Source organism: Marmota marmota, unplaced genomic scaffold (assembly GCF_001458135.2).
Source record: "Marmota marmota marmota unplaced genomic scaffold, marMar, whole genome shotgun sequence".
NCBI classification, from domain to species: Eukaryota; Metazoa; Chordata; class Mammalia; order Rodentia; family Sciuridae; genus Marmota; species Marmota marmota.
In genome coordinates, this window is record NW_025999999.1 from 19,439,855 (window position 1) to 19,459,865 (window position 20,011).

Below are 20,011 nucleotides of genomic sequence, written 5' to 3' on the forward strand. Positions count from 1 at the left end.
AGGCCACAGCTGCAGACACCAGCAACCTGCACCAGTCAGGTAGAGATTCCTGAAGAGTGGCAGGTAAGGAGGTGCCTGGCAGAGTCAGGGCTTACAGAGCAAGCACTGAAGTCATTTGGGGAAGGTGCAAGTGTGAGAAAAGAAGGAGGATAAAGAAGTGAGCCTGCCTGAGGGGGGAGGTGCAGGAACGGGCAGCACTTTGTTGTGACTGCCATGTTTTAACAGGCTCCCCGGGGGATGTGGACAGCAAGTAGGCCATGTGGGGTTTTTGTTGCTGCTGTTGCTGTTTTCAATTATGAAATATAATACCCTGAGTGTAAATTTTTCTATTTTAGGATTTTCTAAAGATTTAACTTTGTGAGTGTTTTACATCTAGGGTAAATATTTGCAGGTCATTTAAGACCCACCTCCGAGTACTTTTCCAAGAAGCTGTTTGGTTCGGCTCTTAATAGGAAATGTCTCCATTTAATTCAGGCTATGAGCCCACAAGCACTTGCCTCCTTCCTTCTACGAGGCTCACCACAGTTTGAGCAGCAGGCCTGCGTAAGAGCCTTTCTGAAAGGCTATTTCTAACTGCGTGGACTCACTTCGTTTAATGAAGGGCAAGGGTGTGGGGGTGACACCTTATCAGCTCTGCCAGGCTGCCAGAAAATCTGGGAAAAGTCAGTAACCAAGAAGCAGGGCTGCAGATTATAACAAGTGAGGTACACAGCTGGGGCCTACTGCATGGCGGGTCACTTTGTTTTTCAGGCAAACCAGGCAATCTGAGGATATATCAAGTCAAAGGCAGAGGGGCTTCCGGATGCAGCCAAGAAGTGTAACAACTGCACCCACCCCAGAAAGCTGCAAGAAGAAGTCCACAGACCTTGGCCCTCCCAGGGTGCCGAGAGACATCTTGAGGCTGATGAGCAAGTTCTTGAATTTTAGTAAGAATTTCTGTCATTGTGAGGCCCCTCCACATGGTGTGATACACCTCAACACAAAATAATCCTCACAGTGACTCTGCCCAGTAGGTGTAATCCACCTTTTACAATTTATGAGCAATTAAATAATTTTCCTACATTATGAAATAATGAAGTTAAAACAAACACGGGTGTGGCTCCAAGCTCACATTCTTTTCATTCCAGCATTGCTCTTCCCCATATATAAAAATATCTCCCTAAAATTACAATACACCTCTTCCTCATGACCCGGCCTTAAGAGAGGGGGTCAGTTCAATTTGGAACACATTTGAGTCATGGACAGAATATCTTGGTGGAACTCTCCAGCAGGCTGCTGGCTGGACATATTGCAAAGGAGGGTTCCTCAAAGTTAAGAATTCAGAGACTTTGGGAAATACATCCATTAATTCCTGGGGTCCTCTGAATTTAGGAAATACTGGTCGAAGCAGACTCCACAGAAGCTAGACTCCACAGAAACCAGAGTTGCAGGTCATCAGTTCCTAGGTGGAAGCAAGGACTCAGGATCTCTGAGGTAGTTGGAGGGCACTGCTGTCAATACAGCAGCCAGAACAGGCCCTGGCCACTAAACCAGGGCCAAGGACAGGGAAGCATTCGGGACAACTTCTGACTACATCCAGGACATTCTTCCTAAGCCTTTCTAAAATGAGAGATAGAATTATTTTCCCATTCAAATACATTTCCATTCAGACCAGAAGTAGCTGAGAATCCACCTTGTCTTTAGCTGCTTTTGTTCTTAACCAAATAATCAAAAAGGCAGCCAGTGGGATGGCTTGTGAGGAGCTAAGCCCTTAGAGCTGGACAAACTTGGCTACAATTCAGGATCTGCCACCAACTAGCCCTGGGGCCTTAAGCAGGTCACTGGACTACTCTGAGTTTGGGTTTCCTTTTATGCAAAGTGTAATTAATGGGCCCCCTCCAGCCTAACACTCAGGGCTTTTGTGTGGATTCAATGAAGCAGCCTATGAAAGCATCTCATACCCTATTTATGGGCACCCAGCAGACATTTCACAATTAAATCTTCTTTGTGGTTGCTCTTTGGCAACCACAGCCAGCTCTGACTCTGACCTCAGGGCCAGGACTTGAGTGGGAGGCATCCCAAAAATGTTCCTGGGGAACCACTACAGCTAAACTTTCAAGCCTGAAGATTTCCATGGAAATCTGGATCCTTGCTGGTGATGCCTAACTTTCTAAGGAGGAACTTGTCACAGGAGGGGTATTTCAGATCCTTAGAAAACGTCTCCACATGGCCAACCAGCCAGCATCCAAGGAGCAGCTGCCACCAAACCCAAAAGGAAGTGCTATCCAAGCAATGCCCTTCTAAGAGAGGATTCTAGAGGGAACTCAAACCCAGACAAAGGGGACTGAGATAAATGGGCAGCGCTCAAGAATGCTGACCCTCTCCTGACCCCGTGCACAATATAGTCCCAGCAAGTTCACTTTCTCTGCAGAGTGACATAGCCACCAACAGCTGCAGAATGTCAAAAACAGGGCTATAGGGTCTAAAGTTACCCCTCTTCCACCAGGAGAGAAAGAAAATACACTTCTGCATCTCTGCCTCTTTATGTTTTGCTTCTGAGCAACAAACGTCGAGAAGATATAGGATACACTGCTCTGTCTGCCACCAAAATGCACGGAACATAATTTTATAGGAAGCTACACCCGCTTAATTGTGATGCATTAAGTATTATGTTCATTGTTTCTGAAACTGGGTAGAAATGAATAATTTATTTCAGACAAAGGAAACTCTTGAATATGAAATGCCTCATCTTTTAAAATTACAATTTGGAAGACAAGAATGAAAAACTACCCAGAGCCAGTGAACCTTATACTGCTAATAGAAAACAATGCTTCGACTGTTTCTACTTTGTTTGCAAACATTACATTTTTTAAACATTCTTGAGAATAATCAGGGAAAGAAAACACTAGGTTTTCACCACGCTCACATCTGCTCAACACAGGGCTCACATATTAGTTTTCTGTGCTGGGTGAACACCCTTTCCTCTCCTACTCATGTGTGTTGGCTCACCTAAAATCCAGTGACCACATCCTCACACCTCCTTTCAGAACTTTCTGACCTGCATTCCAGTTCTTTTCCTCTCTGCTTCCCTCCTCTCTCCACGGCACTGTATTTTTCTTTCTAGATCACCAGGGTCTCCCCAGTCACTAACACAGTGCCTTGGCATGTAGAAAATTCTCCAAGAATTGAGCTACTACTATTCTGAGAGCAGATAATTAATGTTTGAAATCGAAATGAATTGGTGATTGTTACTTCAGGTATAGCTCCTGCTGTTTCTCTCCCTCTCTTTATCTTATTTATTTTTTCCTTCCTTTCTTTCTTTCCTTCTTAGAGCAAAAGAGAAGTAAATCTACGCAAAAAAAAAATTACTATCCTCATTCATGTTAATAAACGGAGGGGTTGGAGGAGGAAGGGAGTTAAAAAGTACATAAAAGGAACACACGGAGGGCACTCCCCTCCCATTTCCGGAGCAATACAGCAGTGCCTAAACAGCCGAATCCTCCAATGACCCTACCAACTGGATGCTATTTTCTATCCCATTTACAAAAAAGAAGAACTAGAACGTTCTAAGCAACTATTTACTTGGGTTCCTTCAGCCAGTGAATGCTGGAACGCAGAATTCAAACCTGGGCATGCTTAACTCCAAGACTTCTTTTCTCTACCACTGCTACTAGGCACTACATAATTTCCCAGGATCAGCAGACCCTCACTGCCCTCCCGATGTTTCCCCATCCCCACCCCAGTCTCTGGGCTGCCTGCAGATGGTCCTCCTGGTGGCTTTTCATACTGGAAATTGCTGCCAGGCTCTAAGTGCTTTTCTCCCAGGGAGCACTAGCAATCCTCAGTGGGTCACCAAAGCAATGTCATAAACACACCCTGAGCTCAAGTTAGGACACACAGAGGGTTCAGGAGCTTCCTAGGAGCCAGCCCTGTGCACTGCAATAATGCTGGCTGCAGTCCCTACAGCCCGCCCTCCTCCTCCTGCCTTCACTGGGTGTGCCCTGCGGTTAGCAGGCATCACTTTCAATTAAGACAACTCCCTGCATCGGGAATCTTTGAGTTTTCATTCAAACACTTGCAAAATGTTCTGAATCAAGTTGAGAATTTGGTGCACAAACCAGCCAAGTGAGGCAGAAGACTCTGGAGCCAGATGAAGAAAATGGTAAACAGAAAATAAATTTTTAAAAAGTCCATACATGGAGTCCTCCAAACAGATACCACTCATCAGAGTGCCAGAGGTCCTCAGAGAGGCCAGCCAGTGCCATCCCTCCCAAGAAGGAGGACAGTGCTGGACTGGGGAACCAAAGTCCATGCCTAAGCCCTGGTCCCCAAGTGAGAAAGCAGAAGCCCACCCAGAACAGAGGGCAGTATGGAGTGTAACTGGGATACCAAAGAGAGGCAGGTGGGAAGCCATTGTCCTCAAGGATCCAGATTATCCACACTTCCAGGGCCCACCAGGGGAAGCCTCTTTTCTTTCTTTCTTTTTTATTTATTTTTGTGGTACTGGGGATTAAACCTAGGGCCTCACACATACTAGGCAACTATACAAGTACTCTACCACTGAGCTACATCCCAACTCTTGTTGGTTTTTTTTTAATTTTAAGACAGGGCCTCAATAAATTGCCCAGATCGGCCTAGAATTTGTGATCCTCCTTCCTCAGCCTCCCAAGCAGCTGGGATTTCAGGAGGGTACTACACCTGGCAGGAAGCCTCTTTTCACCAGCCACATCCTTCAACTTCTGTGGGGTCCCACTGAACAACAGTCAGAGACCCGCCCATCATCCAAGGTCCTTCGTGGTCTGGCTCCAAGCTCCTCCATGTGCTGTGTTCATTCCTGCCTGCATCATCTGCTCTACCTATGGCCCCACTCGCCATCCCAGGACCACCAGGGAGGCCCAGGCAGCCTCACTGACTCCTGCTCCTCTGCCTGCCCTGGCTCCTCAATGGCTGGCTATGTGCACTTGCCTTTCGCTTGGAGCCTTATGCACCTCTTACCCCCAAGAGAAGGAACTTCTGGGAGAAAGAAGTTTGACCTTTTTCTTGCCATGTCTCCAGCAGGGGCTGAAGCTAATGCAGTGTTCCTGACCTCATTTTTCACTTCCCCAGAAGGTGCTTCTATGATGAGGTGTTACTCACCCATGGCAGGCCTATGTCATTCTCTAGTCTAGAAGCATCCAGAGCCCCTGTGTGTGCTTGTCTGACATAAAACTATATTAAGTTAAACCTCTGGAATTCTGCTAACCTATCGTCTTGAGCTACAAAATTGGCATTTTTTTAAAGATTCTATTTAAAAATCCCAGCAGCGCTGAGGTAAATGAGCCAACAGCCTTCCCCAGTTTCACTCAGACAAAGGCCAAACCCCTGAACCTGGCAAATCTGCCTGTCTGCCCAACTCTTGTCCCACCACTCCTCACACCGAAGGCTCCACCACAGCAGATGGCCCACTGTTAGCACCCCACTTCTGCCTTGCCCGTGCTGTTGCCCTGCTAGAACACTCTCCCTAACCATCTCTATTTACCAAACTCTCCCCCATTCCACAAAATCCAGCTCCAAAGTCCCCTTCAGCAAGCCTTCTGCAACCCACAACTAACATCTAGTCAGCTGATCCCTCCTCAGGGCTATGTATGAGCTGTACAGAGTTCTATTCATTCGTCCTAACTTATTTTGTTTATATCTATCCATGAAACAAAGAAAAGAATTCTTAGCAGGCAATGAAAGAGTCCTATTTACCTCTGAGTCACTGAGGCCAACAACTAGGCTCATAGTAAGTTCTCAAGTATCTGATGAATGGATTTGGTGAGAAGAGAATTCTAACAGACTGAAAAGCTGAAAACTGAGATCACAGAAATGTAACAATCCTTCATTCTAAATGTATGTAATCTGTATTTTATATGTAACATATGCATATGAGTATTACATATGTAACAAATACAGTACAAACATACATATTATTCAGTAAATATTGTCCACTAATGCCTCATGCAGTCTGCGCACTTTACTGTCCCAGGGTTTTCTCCTGCTCTGTGTAGGTGATTGGGTACCCCAGCATGCGATCTGGAGCCAGGCTTCCTGCATAAGATCACTGACTGGCTGTTCCTTAGGAGTGGATCCTCAGATGAGCTTCTTATTTGGGCCTGTTTCCTTATCCACCAAATGAGGCTAAGAATGCTTACTTCTGCTCAAGGATTAAACCAATTAGTACATGTTGAACACCTATGGCATCCCCTCTCAGAGCTGCTGTAATTGTTTTTATTTCTCATGAATTACCTTGGGGACAGTTATCATCTCCAATTGGGGGTATATTCAGAGTCTCTGCATGGTCACCCCTTTTCCCATTCGGATGCCACTTGACTTTCCTCAGCTCAGGAAAAAAACAGTGGTTCCACTGAGGACTCCCCAGAATTTAGTGATCTCCTGGTATCTGTTTCATCAAGAGTTTATTTGAAATTCCCAGGAATAGGATCAGTGAAACATTTCCTAAACATGAGCCTGAAGAAACCTGTCAGCCTATTCCTACACGAATGCAACTGATACTTATTTTCATACATTATTAAGTATACACAAAATGATAATGTGCAAAGGGCAACAGAAATAACAGTTGGCATGCCGCTCCTTGGGTGATTCACAGGGACGTAAAGGAAAATAGTACCAGCATGGAAGAAGACAAATGAACAGCATATCAGGTCACCTTAAAGTGGGACTCAACTATGTATTCCTTTCTTTACCGCTGTGTAATGCTATTTATATGACAACATGACAAAAAATGGCCCTAGGCATTCTGCTCTACTTTAGAAGCCTTTCGCCTCGCACTGAAATGAAAAAAGATAGAATCCAGAAATTGCTTCTTTGGTTAATATTTCTGCAGTTCCGCAGGAATGGTTTTAATAGCATGCATGTTCTGGATTTTGCTTGTCAATTAAGAATCCATCAGAATTCAGTGCTAAATATTAAGATAATAGGTATTGGCGTATATTTCAATTTTTAAAGGTGCTTTGTCAAACAGTGTTTTAAGGTAGGAGACTAAGGAGGAGATGTCTGTGCTTAAAATGTCATCAGGTAACAGCAGAAAGAGCACAGTATTTGGAGCTTGGGGGAACAAGGTGTGAATCTGAGCTCTTCCAGGTATTGGCTGTTGGGCCCTGAGAAAGTTGTTCAACTTCTCTGAGCCCAGGTTTCTTCCTCAAAAATCATAAAGCACAATACTTATCTTTTATCAGGACACAGTTCCCACAGGAACGCCTCTCCTCTCATGCACCTCTCATTTAAAGATACTGCAGAATTGGATAACACACAGCTCTGGGATGGACAGAGTCCCACAGGGAACTGTGGTTTGACCAAAAATAGGCCATTTGGCCAAATGATTAAAAGTCTGTCATATGCTAATGCGTGGACGGGGTGGACCTTAGGCCAATTTAGTAGGAGTAAATTGCAATTGATTTTCGAAGAAATTGCTTGTTCTTGCCTTTCCTCAGCTGCGTCGCACAGGCCCATGCACAGCTGCCCTTGTCACAGGCAGGACCAACTGAAATACATGTCAAAGAAGGTCTCTTGGAGGCAAGATGCTGAATAATACAGCCATCTGCACTTATACATAGTATAAATGTACACCCCTGTGAGCAGAGGCACAAACACATCCAAACCTCTGCGTGTGTACACACGTTTCATATGGATGTCTTCAAGGGCTCATATTTAGCAATAATTCCGCCACCAGGGCCACATCCTTCCGTATGTTTTGCAAATCCCTCTGCGCTGGAAAGTGTCCTGAGTTATTCTGATTTTTACAACCACTGACTATTTGAGGATGGATCATGAAAGAGCACACCCCTAAAATCTTCTCTCCGAACCCTCTGCAGCCTTATCTGCGTAAATCCTGAATATGAAGAGAAATGGTTAAAAGATCACAGAAGATAAAAAACCATAATAATAAAGGTTAACAATGGCTGCTTTCACCCCTAATTTCTGATATGGTGATAGACCCTCTTAGAACATTAATTAGAAAGGAAAGAGAGATGAAAGAAATGCCCAGGGGACATAATAAATTAGCCCCTTATGCAAATTACCCATTCGTTTTCATCACTAACCCAGCTAGTCGAGTCTCTAAATTACGGGAAGTGGTTAACTTCTTGAACAGAAAATTCCAGATGAAAGATTCATTTTTTTTCCCTCTTAAATCTGGGGGCTGGGAGGACTTATGGCAACAAATGATTTCTCATTCTTCCTTGCAGACAACTCTGAAGGGGGACAAAAGATACGAAAATGAATGTTCGGCCACTGGTTCCTTCTGCCAGAGACCTATTAATTAATCCTTGTTCCCAAACAATGGGCGACGACCCCCTTCATTGAAACCCACGGCTGGGGCTCTCCCCTTGCTGCCTGTGGGAGGGACAAGGGTGGTCTTCTGAAGGGTGCCCAGATCTGAGCAGGTGAAGGACAACCAAAAGTGGGTTGGGCGATGCCAGGGTGTGGAGAGTTCCCAGTATCAATTTAAAAAGGCACACACACCTAATTTCACTGTCATCAGTGTTCCAGACAATTTATGTTCCACCGTCCCACAAATTTATGGAACTCTCAGTTTTCTTATCAGTAAAATAAGGGGATTGGACTAGAGTGACCTCCAAAAGTCCTACTGCATCTACAATCAGATGCTTTTATTTATCCCTGTAAAACAAACGCGGCACTTCCGATAATTTAATTTATTTAAACAATCTTACGGCATCTGTTTTTTCTACTGAACTCACTTCTGGATTCATTTTCTCTTTCCTACTCTCATTTTCCCTATTTCTCCTATTTTCTGATTTTTTTTTTTTACTTTATCTTCTTCCACATATTGAAATAAGATGTCTTAAATACATCTGAGTTCAAAGTAAAGTATACACTGAGTAAAAATTGTCCTTTATAAATGTTATTAATATGAAAGACATATATGCCAGGATCACAAGTTTCCTTGGCATGAAGAAAATGCTGGAAAGAGAAAGAGGATAACAAAAGATTCAACATACAGACCCTTAAAGAAAGAGGGAAGATCTGTTAAAGATCATCCTGGTCTACTGCTGTCACATTGTAAAAGGACCAGACGATGCTTAGTAAGGGCATATGCTAGCCCAAGGTCACCAGCTAGCTAGAGGTTAAACTAGACAGAGCACAGGGCTCTTATTCCTGGACCCAAACTCTTTGGACCAAATAAGCCAAATTTGATGCCTTCTCTTGAGAATTTGGTATGTGTCCCAAAGAACCAAAAAAAAAAAAAAAGACATCTTTTGGCAAGAATAAGCACCAACAGCAGAAAAATTAAGATGTGGTAAAAAGAAATACTTCATAGGACTAAGAAGGAAGAATGAGGACAGACGTATTGGTGATAAATTATTTGCACCTTGTAACAATCTTTAGTTTCTGCAATTACCTGTCACTCACTGATGTTTTAGCTCCCTTTTCTGGTAGCAGAACCTACAGTAACTCTATGCAAAATATTTGACTGTGTCCACCTTCACAACCTTCGATGGAACATTTAGGCCTTTGCCATATGTAGTTAGAACACTAGAATGTTCTACTTCTTCCTTCACCAAAGTTTTTGAGTTTGACACATAATCTAAATAATAAAATGCTGCCTTTTGGAAGTAGTCAGTGACATAGAAAAACTCAGGTTCCTCAGATCACCAGGAAGACAATAAGAGAGTATGTATACACCAGGAGCCCATTTTCATTAAAAAAATAAAATAAAAAGTATGTTTGCCTATGTGTATATATACACACATATGTACTTACTCACATATATAGGGAAAATCTGAAAAGACTTATATCCACAGGTTCACAGTGATTCTCTTTAGGCTATTGAAATTTATTTTCCTTTTTTTATCTTTTTGTAATTTCATATCAGTGCACAATAAAAATGGACTGCTGAGGGGCATGACAGGGAGAGAATAAAATCCAAAAGTAGTGGTCTGTGAAAATGAAATGTAAGTGTACTCAGCAGAGCCTCTGGAGGTGGAAGTCTCTCCCGGGTTGAGGGCATGCCCTTCTCAGGAGCAGGAATTCTTCTGCCAGAAGGAGCACTAGGAAGATTTATGGGGTGGGTTGGAGGAATGGGAATCAGTGAAGCTGAGAAGAGAAGGCTGATCACAAGAATCCTTAAGCACAAGAAGATTTCCTGCCCCCAGGTGATCACCTGCTGCAACAAACTCACCTTCCAACTAAAGAGCCTAAGGACAGCATCCCATAGGAGCAGGAGAGACTCCAAGCAGGAATAGGGAAGTCCTTCCACAAAGGGTAAGTAAGGCTCAAGATGGGTTACTAAGAGGCAGGACTTTCTTCTAGGGCTTTTAGATAAGGGATAAATTTTCCATTTCTTGCTCAAGGAGTTTACAAGTGGTTTTCCTGAAGGCTTGAGATTGCTATTCTCTTTAAGATATAGAAGCCAGGCGTGGTGGTGCATGCCCATAATCCCAGAGGCTCGGGAGGATGAGGCAGGAGGATCTTGAGTTCAAAGCCAGCCTCAGCAATGGTGAGGCACTAAGCTACTCAGTGAGACTCTGTCTCTAAATAAAATACAAAATAGGGCTGGGATGTGGCTCAGTGGCTGAGTGCCCCTGAGTTCAATCCTCAGTACCTCCCCCGCAAAAAAAAGATATATAATGATCAGGAAATACTGTCTGCAGAAAAAAGACATACCCTGGAGTCAGGCGTCAGCCCACCACTAACATGGTTTTCGCACAGCATTCAAAATGGCAGAGATTTATTAAGAACCTAGTATGTTTCAGGCTACGCATTTCACATAAAGCATCATCAGTTCACACACACACACATAAACCTACAAAGTGAATGGTATCATTATTTCATTTTACATCCAAAGGAAGCTGAGGCACAGTGAGCTCAAATAACCTACCCAAGACAATGGGAGAGGCAGAACTGGGGGTCACCTGGATTGGTGGAAGCTCACAAATTACATCCTTCCTCCAGCGCCAGTGGGTGGGAGCAGGAAGCTGCCCAGAGCACTGGCCAAACAGTAGCCAGTTCACCTGCACTGTCTGTGAGATGGGGAGGCTGGGGCAGCACAGGTTGACCAGGACAACTCTGTGAAGGAAGACTGAACCAAGTCATCAAGGCACTAAGATAAGACTTGGCAGTAAGGGGCTAGGGAGACTGAAAGGAAACAGACCCATGGGAGGTCAAGGAGAAGGCAATGCTAAGTTCAAGTGAGAGACAAGATAAATACATTTTTAGGGAATGGAGAGGGGAGCATTTGGAAAGAGAGCAGGTAATCTCATGAGGGCCTGGATTGAGGCCAGCACAAGGGACGAAAATGACCCCACAGTTTATTACGTAGATCACCAGGCAGATGATGGCACCATTATATAACTCAGGAGACTCAGGAAGAGAGGGTGTAAGGAGAAAAGGGGGAGAGATAGTAAGATCCGTTTTGGACACGCTGAGTTTGAGGTAACTGAGATGCTGCCAGATGGTGTCATCCAGGATTCGGCTGGAAATAGTGGTTTAGAGTTGGGAGAGGTTGAAGTAGGAGGGGAAGCTCTGAGTCATCCATGTAAATGGTAGCTGAGGTCCCAGGAATGGATGAAGCTCGTCCAAAAAGTAGGCAGAAGAAAAAGGCCACTGGCCTCCTGTATGGCAGTGTCCTGGCAAAGGTCCCTGAGGCTACCCTCAAGCAGTGTGACCCTGGCCAAATGGCTTCTCTTCTTTGAGCTGAGGATCTGTAAAAGCAGAGGGTTGGATTACATCCCTAAGAGCACCTCCCTAACAATCAACCATCAATGGTTGATGAGATATCTGCTCTGGACCAGGGACATACTTAGTGTTGGACAGACACCAGGACAGCAAGCCAATCCCTGACTTCCCAGTGGGAAAGACAGACACGTAAATAAGTCCTCTCCATATGACTTAAAAGCAAGAGCACGAGGCAACATGAGGGAGTCCTCAGCAGAAGTGCCTGTCTGAGGGGATTCCAGCAAGGCCCTTAGAGATGGAATTGGATCATGTCTTGAGGAAGTAAAAGAAGCTTCCAAACTAGGGCAAGGTCGCGTGCAAAGGCACTGGAAAGAGAGTGCATGTGGAATACAGGGGAGAGGCTTGGCCCAGAGACCTCAAGTGAACAGGGATATGGGGCTTCAAGAAAAAGGAGAGCAAGGCCAGGCTGTGCAGGGCCTCCCTGGCCTGCTAAGGAGTGTGCCACAGGCCAGAGTGAGAACAGAGAATAAATGGGGTTCTCAAATACAGGAGCAACACAATTAGAGAGCTGTTTAGAGGGCTGTGTGGTAAGAGAAGGACCCTCACACTCTCAATACGTGCTAAATTCAAGCTTTGCTGTCTCAACAGCAAGATGACATCATAGGCTCTTATCCTACATGCAAAATTTTTAACTGTTTTTTAATAGTAGCATACATTAAATCAGAAATGCTCAACATGGCTAGTTATTCATAACACCATTCAGAAAAAGGGGCAAGACTCAAGAGAGCTTAGGCATATCTAAGCTGGAGCAAACCATTTCCAAAAACTCAGTCACCAATCTCAAGATCCTCATGCTTCTGAGATTTAAGCCACTCCTAGGACTTGCTAAGGAAGTAATGACAGAGTCAGAAGACTGTGACTTTGTGTTTCACCAAATCAGACATAGGATGCCTGATCTTAACACTGCTTTTTTCCCTATGACCTCTCCACGTGACTCCTATATGCAATTTTAATTTTATGCACAGAACTTCTGGTATCTCTTAACATTTTTCTACAAAACCCAATCTCCCAATCAATACTTTAAAACCTCGAGCCTTCCTTTTCTCTTGCTGCCAAGGAGGGGCGTACATCCTCCCTCAGGTCCTCCACCCTTAGGCTTTTCTTGGTGCCCACTGTACTTTCAAAGTGTCTTGCTGCTTTGTTCTTCCCTTCAAAAAAATACAATTTCAACAGGTTCATCATGCTTTCAAATCACTATTTACTTCTTGCTGTTGCTTGAACTTTTGTAAGAAGAAAAGGCAAAGCAGATCAGAGGTTAAGGCGCAGAGAGCTGTAGCTGAGAGAGGCAGATGTTTAGCACAACACTGAGGCTTCCGGCCCCTGAGCCTCCAAGCGCCCACACAGCTCTGCCCTCTTGGCTCCAGGGAGACTTTCCAGCATTCCTTCCTCTACTCCAACATCCTCTTACACTGGATCACTTTTTCCTTTGTACACTTCATCTTCCAGATCCCGCAAAATCACACGCAACCTGCGGTAAGCACACCTCCTCCAGTCCTTTAGTGAAACACTCCAGCTAGGGAATTTCCAAAAGAGGAAGCCAACCTCCTACCAAAATTTTCACCTGATTAAGCTGCTCTTTTCCCTACAGTTCACACTTCAGAAAAAAGTTTTTAGACTACCTTCTTTTTGTTCCCTTCCTTATTCCCACTGACCACATCCCAACATGGCCTTCTACCTGATTAGCAAAAAAAAAAAAAAAAAAAATGGCAAGGATGGTTATGGGTTTGAGGAATCCAAAGAACATGAAAGCACAACAATGTCAAGTTTGCCTTATTCATGGGAGGACCCAGCCCACACTTACACATGTGAGTGAACATACTCTTCACATTGGACAGAGAAATCCAAATACGGAAACTGATGGCCACCACATCCATAAAAGGTAAAGACCCTGTTGTCCTGGTTTCCTCAAAGAGATTTTTGGAATAGATGTTCTAGAAACTCAAAACTGAAAAGCAATATTTATCATCTAGCTTCTCCATTCTTCCCCATCCTAAAAGACCAAACTGGACACGATATATTCTTCAATGACTTAAAACCTCTCAAGGTTCCATTTGGCTTTACTACACCGACTTAAGAAAAACAGTCACTGTAAGAGGTCAAAGTTCATAATTCAATGCTCTTGAGACACAGAATGAAGCTCTAGATAGGGCCTTCCGGGCCCTGCTGAATTCATTATTCGATTTCCACATTCTTGGCAGGACTGGTCTCACAAACTCAGGATATTTACTGTGAAAAGAGTCCCTGGCTGAGAAAAGGATCAAATAAACAAATGAGTGAAAAACGGTCCATGCAGAAGAATTTCCAGTATTCATTTAAAAGAAAATTCAATCAATGATACCTGAGAATGACCATGCCACTTCAAGTGTACAAATGAATACAAGGATTGGAAAGGCCATTTCAGAGCACAGGGGAGGGATTCTGGAAGTGACCTCCATCCTCCTTGAGAATCACTGACTGTTAGAACCAGAGATTATTTATTCCATTATATCAATGAGAAATGAGTGACACAGAAATGAGTGACAGACCCTATAGTTCAGAGCAATTTTGAAATTAAGGCCAAATGACCTTTCTTCCTTGTCCACTTTCTTTCTTCTCACTGTGCATGGGAAGGTCCATATCCTTCCAGGCAACAGTACAAAGACAGGGAAGTCACACTCTATAGCACAGGCAGTAGCATGAGGAAGGTCTTGTAGCCCAGCAGCCATATCCATCTAGTTTCTACAGATGATGGCCCAGATGGTCACATACACCTATCTGTGCATTTCTCCTCCACTTGAATCACTGTCCCATCTGGGCCAATAGGACAGAGAACATTAGTAAGGACATGCAGCAGAAATTATTCTCAAGCTTCATGTACTATGAAGGACCCAGGCCAGGGATCTCATTAAGATACAGATTCAGGTTCCGTGGCTCTGGGATGGAGCCTGAGACTCTGCACTAACAATTAATACCCAAGCGATATCAATGCTGCAGAGCCTAGGACTACACTCCAATAGCAAGGGGTAAGTGTTAAAAATGCTTGCAATCAAGCAAAATTTGGGTTTAAATTCTGGTTCTTCCATTCAGGAGCTTTGTGATTCTAGGCTGGTAACCTAACTTCACTATGCCTCAATCTCTTCATCTCTAAAATGGAAGAGAAAACACCTGAGAAACACTGGATGATGCTTAAATAAGTTAATGACAGGAGGTTACCAACACAATTCCTGGCATATAATAAGGGCTTGAGAAATGTCAGTTGCTAGCTTCCTCTAAAATTGACCAGTGCAGGAATTATAACTGCCAAAATCACAATAGGTAGAACATGAGAGGTACTCCATGAAGGTTTAGTGGATGAATATAGAATACGCTCACACATAGTATCAGTATTTACATACTCCCTGGATTGTGTGGCTTTTCTGCAGGAAAAATAAAGCATTTTAAAATACGAGAACACTCCCTCCATAACCAACCATCATCATCTCATAAGATCAAACTCAACATTAGCCACTATGTTTAACTACCAAGAAACACATAATTTGTGGTGACTATATATAGTGGATAAAATGTCTTAACTGTAAATGAATAAAGACAACATCAGTCTGGAATCTGTACGTCATTAAGAGAAATCACTGATTTGTCTAATATTTGTGAGTTATCTGTATGCAGATGTTGTTAAAAAAAAAAACTTAATTCTAAAACTAGATTCAATTCCAAACCAAAGGGATAACTGCAAAGAGACAAAACAAACCATGGGAAGTAACATTACATTTTAAAGGGCCACTGGGGCAGGAGCACAATCCCTTAGAAATGTACACACTTGCTCAGGAAAAATTAGAAACAGAATTGTTGACAAATGGGAGAGCTTAGTCTTTTAAATCAAAGGCAGGCAAATGTGTCCACCCAAAACTCTTCAACACTCTAAAATTATTTTCAGCATCTCATACAGAAAGTGGCATCATTAGAATAGATCACATTCCGGGGAGGCATTGTACAAGGTATGCAGCAACAAGAGAATATGATTGCCACCTACAGACAGAAGTGGCATTCCCTTTGCCAAGAGCTGGCCAATCATATTTTAATGTGAAAAAAATTCAACCAAGTCACCTCCCCCCACCTACTTCCAAACCACCAGACCACATTGCTTCATTTAGAATTACTTCTAAGTCATGCAATCATCAATAAGCATGCTGCCTCTTCATTATCATCATCATCCTATTTCTAATTTCCCAGAATCACTGTGCCATTCAACTATCTACACTGTTTGATAGCCAAAGAGAACGCAAGCCAAGGGATTTCAAACAGGCAAAGTCACAAGAGTGGAAGGATAAATCTGCTTACCTGATATGAATGGGACCACCCGGAATATATCTGACAATCTGCTGTTAACTGGTTCATACGGGGAATCTTCAAGCAGGTCATTTCCTAAAAACAACAGAAAGACTGGGCTCAGATCTGAAAAACAGATATATTTCAAGCACTGTTTCACTGCTGAATCTAAATTCTAATTATGTTATGATTGTGTAACAAAAAGATACTAAAACTTTCCAAGATTTCAAATGCATGTATTTGGCTATGGTTATTTCTTTTCATTCCTCTGCCTTTGTTGTCCTTGTTCTCCCCAGAGTGCCATGAAAACATTGGAGAGCAACTCAGTCTGATCTTGCCAGAAAACTCTCCCACTCTTTGCAAAGGAACAAAATCAGAGAGGAAAGAGCCTGTGACGTCACAAGCTTTGCTTGCCTCTAGGAGCCAATGGAAGAAAAGTAACCCAGAAGAGACCCCCCATTTCTGTTTGCCCAAAACATTGCATGTGGTCAGAAGGCAGGTGCCCTGTCTATTAAAAAGTCCATCTCTGAAACAGGTTTTATTCATAGATTTGGGAAGAAGTAGCAGCTGATAGATCAAATTGGGGTATTACTAATCTATGAGTGTGAGTCTCAGGAGAATGAATGCACAGGATGTTTAGGTTAGATTTACAAACTCAAACTCTAGCCACCTCCGATTCACATGTAAGACCAAAACTTCCCACTGGCATGGATGGATGTGGCAAGTGATCTTCCTCCTCCCTGAGCTACTTCTATGTTAACCAAGTTGAACTGCAGCAGTTGCTTCAAGACTCAGCTAATCTAAGATGACAAATGTTTTTCACACATCTGCCTTTGATCCCTTTTGAGAGGGGTAAAGAAAGAATGGATTCCACTGGACCCTCCTTTATACTTCTTTATCTTATGTCAGAATAGGTGGAAGGGAAAAAGAGGGGAAACTACAGGCAGGATGCAGGACAAGCCTTGGTATTAGTATTCTGTGAAACCAGCTAAAGCCTGGGGCCTGCTCTCCTTGGAGAGGAGCTATGGGTTCCTTGGGTGACCTTTAATTGGTTCCAACTCTGATGCTCTGAGCAAGTTTCAGATGGGTCAGCGGGGTCTTGGGGATAGCCCCCATGTCCTCAATGGGTGTTCCAACAATCAGCCCCAACAATGCTGCTCAGCCCAGCCGCAGCAAACACCAGCTGCTGCGGTCCCTAGGGGCCAATGAAAGGTCCTCATTCCGCAGCTGGGGAGAAGTGAGCGAAGGATGAGATCAGCCGGCTCTGGGACCGAGGGGCCGACCTGCCTTCGGAGAGGGATGGGGGGCAGGGGGTGAGGGCCGTCAGTGCATACCCTGCAGGCTCTGGTACATGCTCCAGTAGATGCGCAGGCAGTTCTTCTCCTTCTTCATGCCCCTCTTGCAGCGGCAGTTGTAGAGTGACTTCTGCTTCAGGGCCTCCATAGCGCTGCGGCACTCATCCTTTGCCTCCAGGCCGGATGCCAGACTGAAGTTAGTCTCCTTGCCCGCCACGCACTGCCTCAGCGTGCGGTATTTAGTGCTGCAACTCTGTTCTTTCAGGCACTGATCGCTGGCTTTCACGCAATCCAGGCGGTCCACGCCGCTCACCTCCGCTGACAGAAGCAAATCTGCAGGGTGAAAGGGAAGAAGCCTGAATGCCTCGGGGCGGAGACCCCCACGTCTCGGCCCAGAGAAGGACTAGCGCTGGGACGAGGATGTTTGACCACCTACAGAGGCTCCCTGGGCGGGGTGCGGGTTAACCCCCTTGTCCCAGGGGGTCCATTTTCTGGGCCCTCTAACTCCTACCGCCATCACCTCTTCCCAGATTCGCGGGGGAAGGTGGCTCAGGCTCAGCCCGTAGGTTGTACTCAGCTGGACCTGGAGCCTCAGCTGCCTAGCGTGCCCGCCGCCCCACTGCCCGGCAGAGACCAGGGCGAGTGGCTGCCCCGCCTTCCCCCGCTCAGCTAGCTCGGCCCTAGCCCGCGGGCTCTGGGTGGAGGAGCTTGGTAGCGCTCGGGGAACCAGGCGCGCTCTGGGCGAGAGGCGGGCGCGCCACGTTCTGCTGCTTGCCCGGCGGTGAGCACTGAAACGTTATCCGGAGAAAAGTTTTCCCTTCGAAGTTTGCTTTCCCTGCCCAATGTTCCCCCAGTTCACCTGCCCGCCGCGCTTCCGCGAATTCCTTGGGGCTGGAAGGGGCGTTAGGCCCGAGCTGAAGGACTCGGACCCCTTAGCTCCCCTCCAGGCTGGATCATTAAAAAACACAGGGAAGAAAAAAAAAAAAAAGGCACGAAACCCTGCTGGCAGTGATGCGTCGCCACCGATTCCCAAGCCCAGAGATTCGTGGTCCCCTTTCCAAAACGAAACTTCTTCCTCCCTCATCCACGGTACCTGCGCTGCAATTTGGGGGAACTGCCTCAAGTGACCCACAGAAAGACTTCGTGGGTTGAAAAGAAAAACAAAGCCGGCGACGGCCTCGACTTACCCAGAAGCGGCAGCGCGAAGTAGAGGGTCGCCAGGAACATTGTGCCGGCTCGAAGCTGGTCCCCGCCCCCCCAAAAATCCCGAGCCGCCGCTGGGTCTCGCCGAGGGAGCTCAGCATGCAGCGATCCTCGGACGACCGCGCTCTTCTGGCCGCCCAAAGTTCAGCTCCATCCAGTGGGAGAAGAAACTCCCGGTCCGTCTGCCGCCACCGCCGCCGACTAGTCAGCTCCAGCGGTCGCAAGGGCGGATGGCGGTTCCGCTGTTAGGGGTTCAGGTCCGACCCAACCTGGAAGGGAGAGAGCGCTTTGAAATGAGAGCCCAGAGAGCTGAAGCCTCTCACTACCGCCCCTCTCCCCTCCCCCCTCCCGCTGTGGGGGACTTTCCAACGCCACGGTAAGGACCCCCCCAGAAGCGCTGGTCTGGACGCGGAGGGGAAGCATGTGCGTGTATTCCGGGAGGGTGGGGAAGGCGCCGGAATGGGAGATTGGGGGTTGGAGAGGTCGGACACTGGCTCCCAAAGTCCAAGGGGATGACTATCCGGCACAACCCAAGAGGCTGCACGCAAGCAAACAAATAAACGTTACTTTCCGAGCGCTGCGAGCCGAGCCTGCAGCTTCCCGGAGTCGGAGCCCTCGGCGGTGGCAGCGGCGGCAGCGGCGGCAGCAGCAGCAGTAGCTCCCTATCCAGTCCGGGCGCGGAAAGAGCCCCTTCTCCCGGGAAGTTAGCCGCCCCCTCCTCTTGCCCGCCCGCTAGCTAGCTTGCTCTGCCGCCAGCCCTCCGCATGCAAACCACCAATCGCTACCCCTCGTCGCCGAGCTCCCCCACCCCAGCCCACCCCCCGGGCTCGCCTCCTTTCTGAGGCTGGCGGGCGAGAGGCAACCGGCGTCCGGGCTAGGGCCGAAACCCCGTTCTAGCGCCCCTACCAGCGGTGCGTCTTCCACTCCCTCCCCAGTGTCAGAGCCTTTTACCCACTCACCCAGTGGCGAGTATCCACACCACCGCCCTAGGAGAGCGTGCGGGTCCGCAGCACCCGCGAGCACTGGCAGGTGCAACCCCACGCCACGAGCGCCCCCCGGGCCCCAAAGTTGGCGGACGTCTGCAAGATGAAATGGAGTGGCTGGAGCGAGAGAGGGAGTGAGCGGAGATGGGTTTCCAAACAGAACCAGAAAACTCCAATACCACCAACCTGGACCCAACCGACCGCGTCCAGCTGCGGCGAGGAGCCAGTTTATTTGTTTATTTATTTATTCTTTGGGGGAGTGTCCCCGCCCCCTCCTCCCTTTCCGGGCCCACTTTCTCCACGCTAGGAAAAAATGATGCGGTAATCTTCTAGAGCTCGGCGGGCCGAATTGGCCAAGAAAATTTCCCAGCAGAGCCCATGGTTCGGATGTCCATTAGGGATGTTAGTGGTTATTGGAAGCAGCGCTGAGGATGGCGTGGCCAGATTTCTCCTGGCCAAAGGACCCTCGGCCTGTTTTTGTTCCCACTGCCCCGCAGGACAGCCCAGCCC

The 20,011-nt window shown here is 46.2% G+C and overlaps 1 protein-coding gene across 4 annotated transcripts in view; it reads right to left on the bottom strand.

Moving 5' to 3' along the window:
* Gfra1 (GDNF family receptor alpha 1) overlaps positions 1-19,616 on the bottom strand; it is a 195,396-nt gene extending 175,780 nt beyond the window's left edge. Inside the window, exons 1-4 of one of the 4 annotated variants that reach the window (XM_048807401.1) lie at positions 19,478-19,616; positions 18,503-18,787; positions 17,355-17,648; positions 16,033-16,116 (exon numbers count right to left, since the gene is read on the bottom strand). In XM_048807401.1, the coding sequence (XP_048663358.1) occupies positions 16,033-16,116; positions 17,355-17,648; positions 18,503-18,542 (418 nt within the window). In that variant the 5' untranslated portion in view covers positions 18,543-18,787; positions 19,478-19,616. Of the gene's footprint in view, positions 1-16,032; positions 16,117-17,354; positions 17,649-18,502; positions 19,009-19,085; positions 19,244-19,477 lie in introns of those variants that run through there. The other 3 variants (XM_048807400.1, XM_048807402.1, XM_015494872.2) reach the window with 3 other exon arrangements.
* Positions 19,617-20,011: the final 395 nt, after the last annotated feature.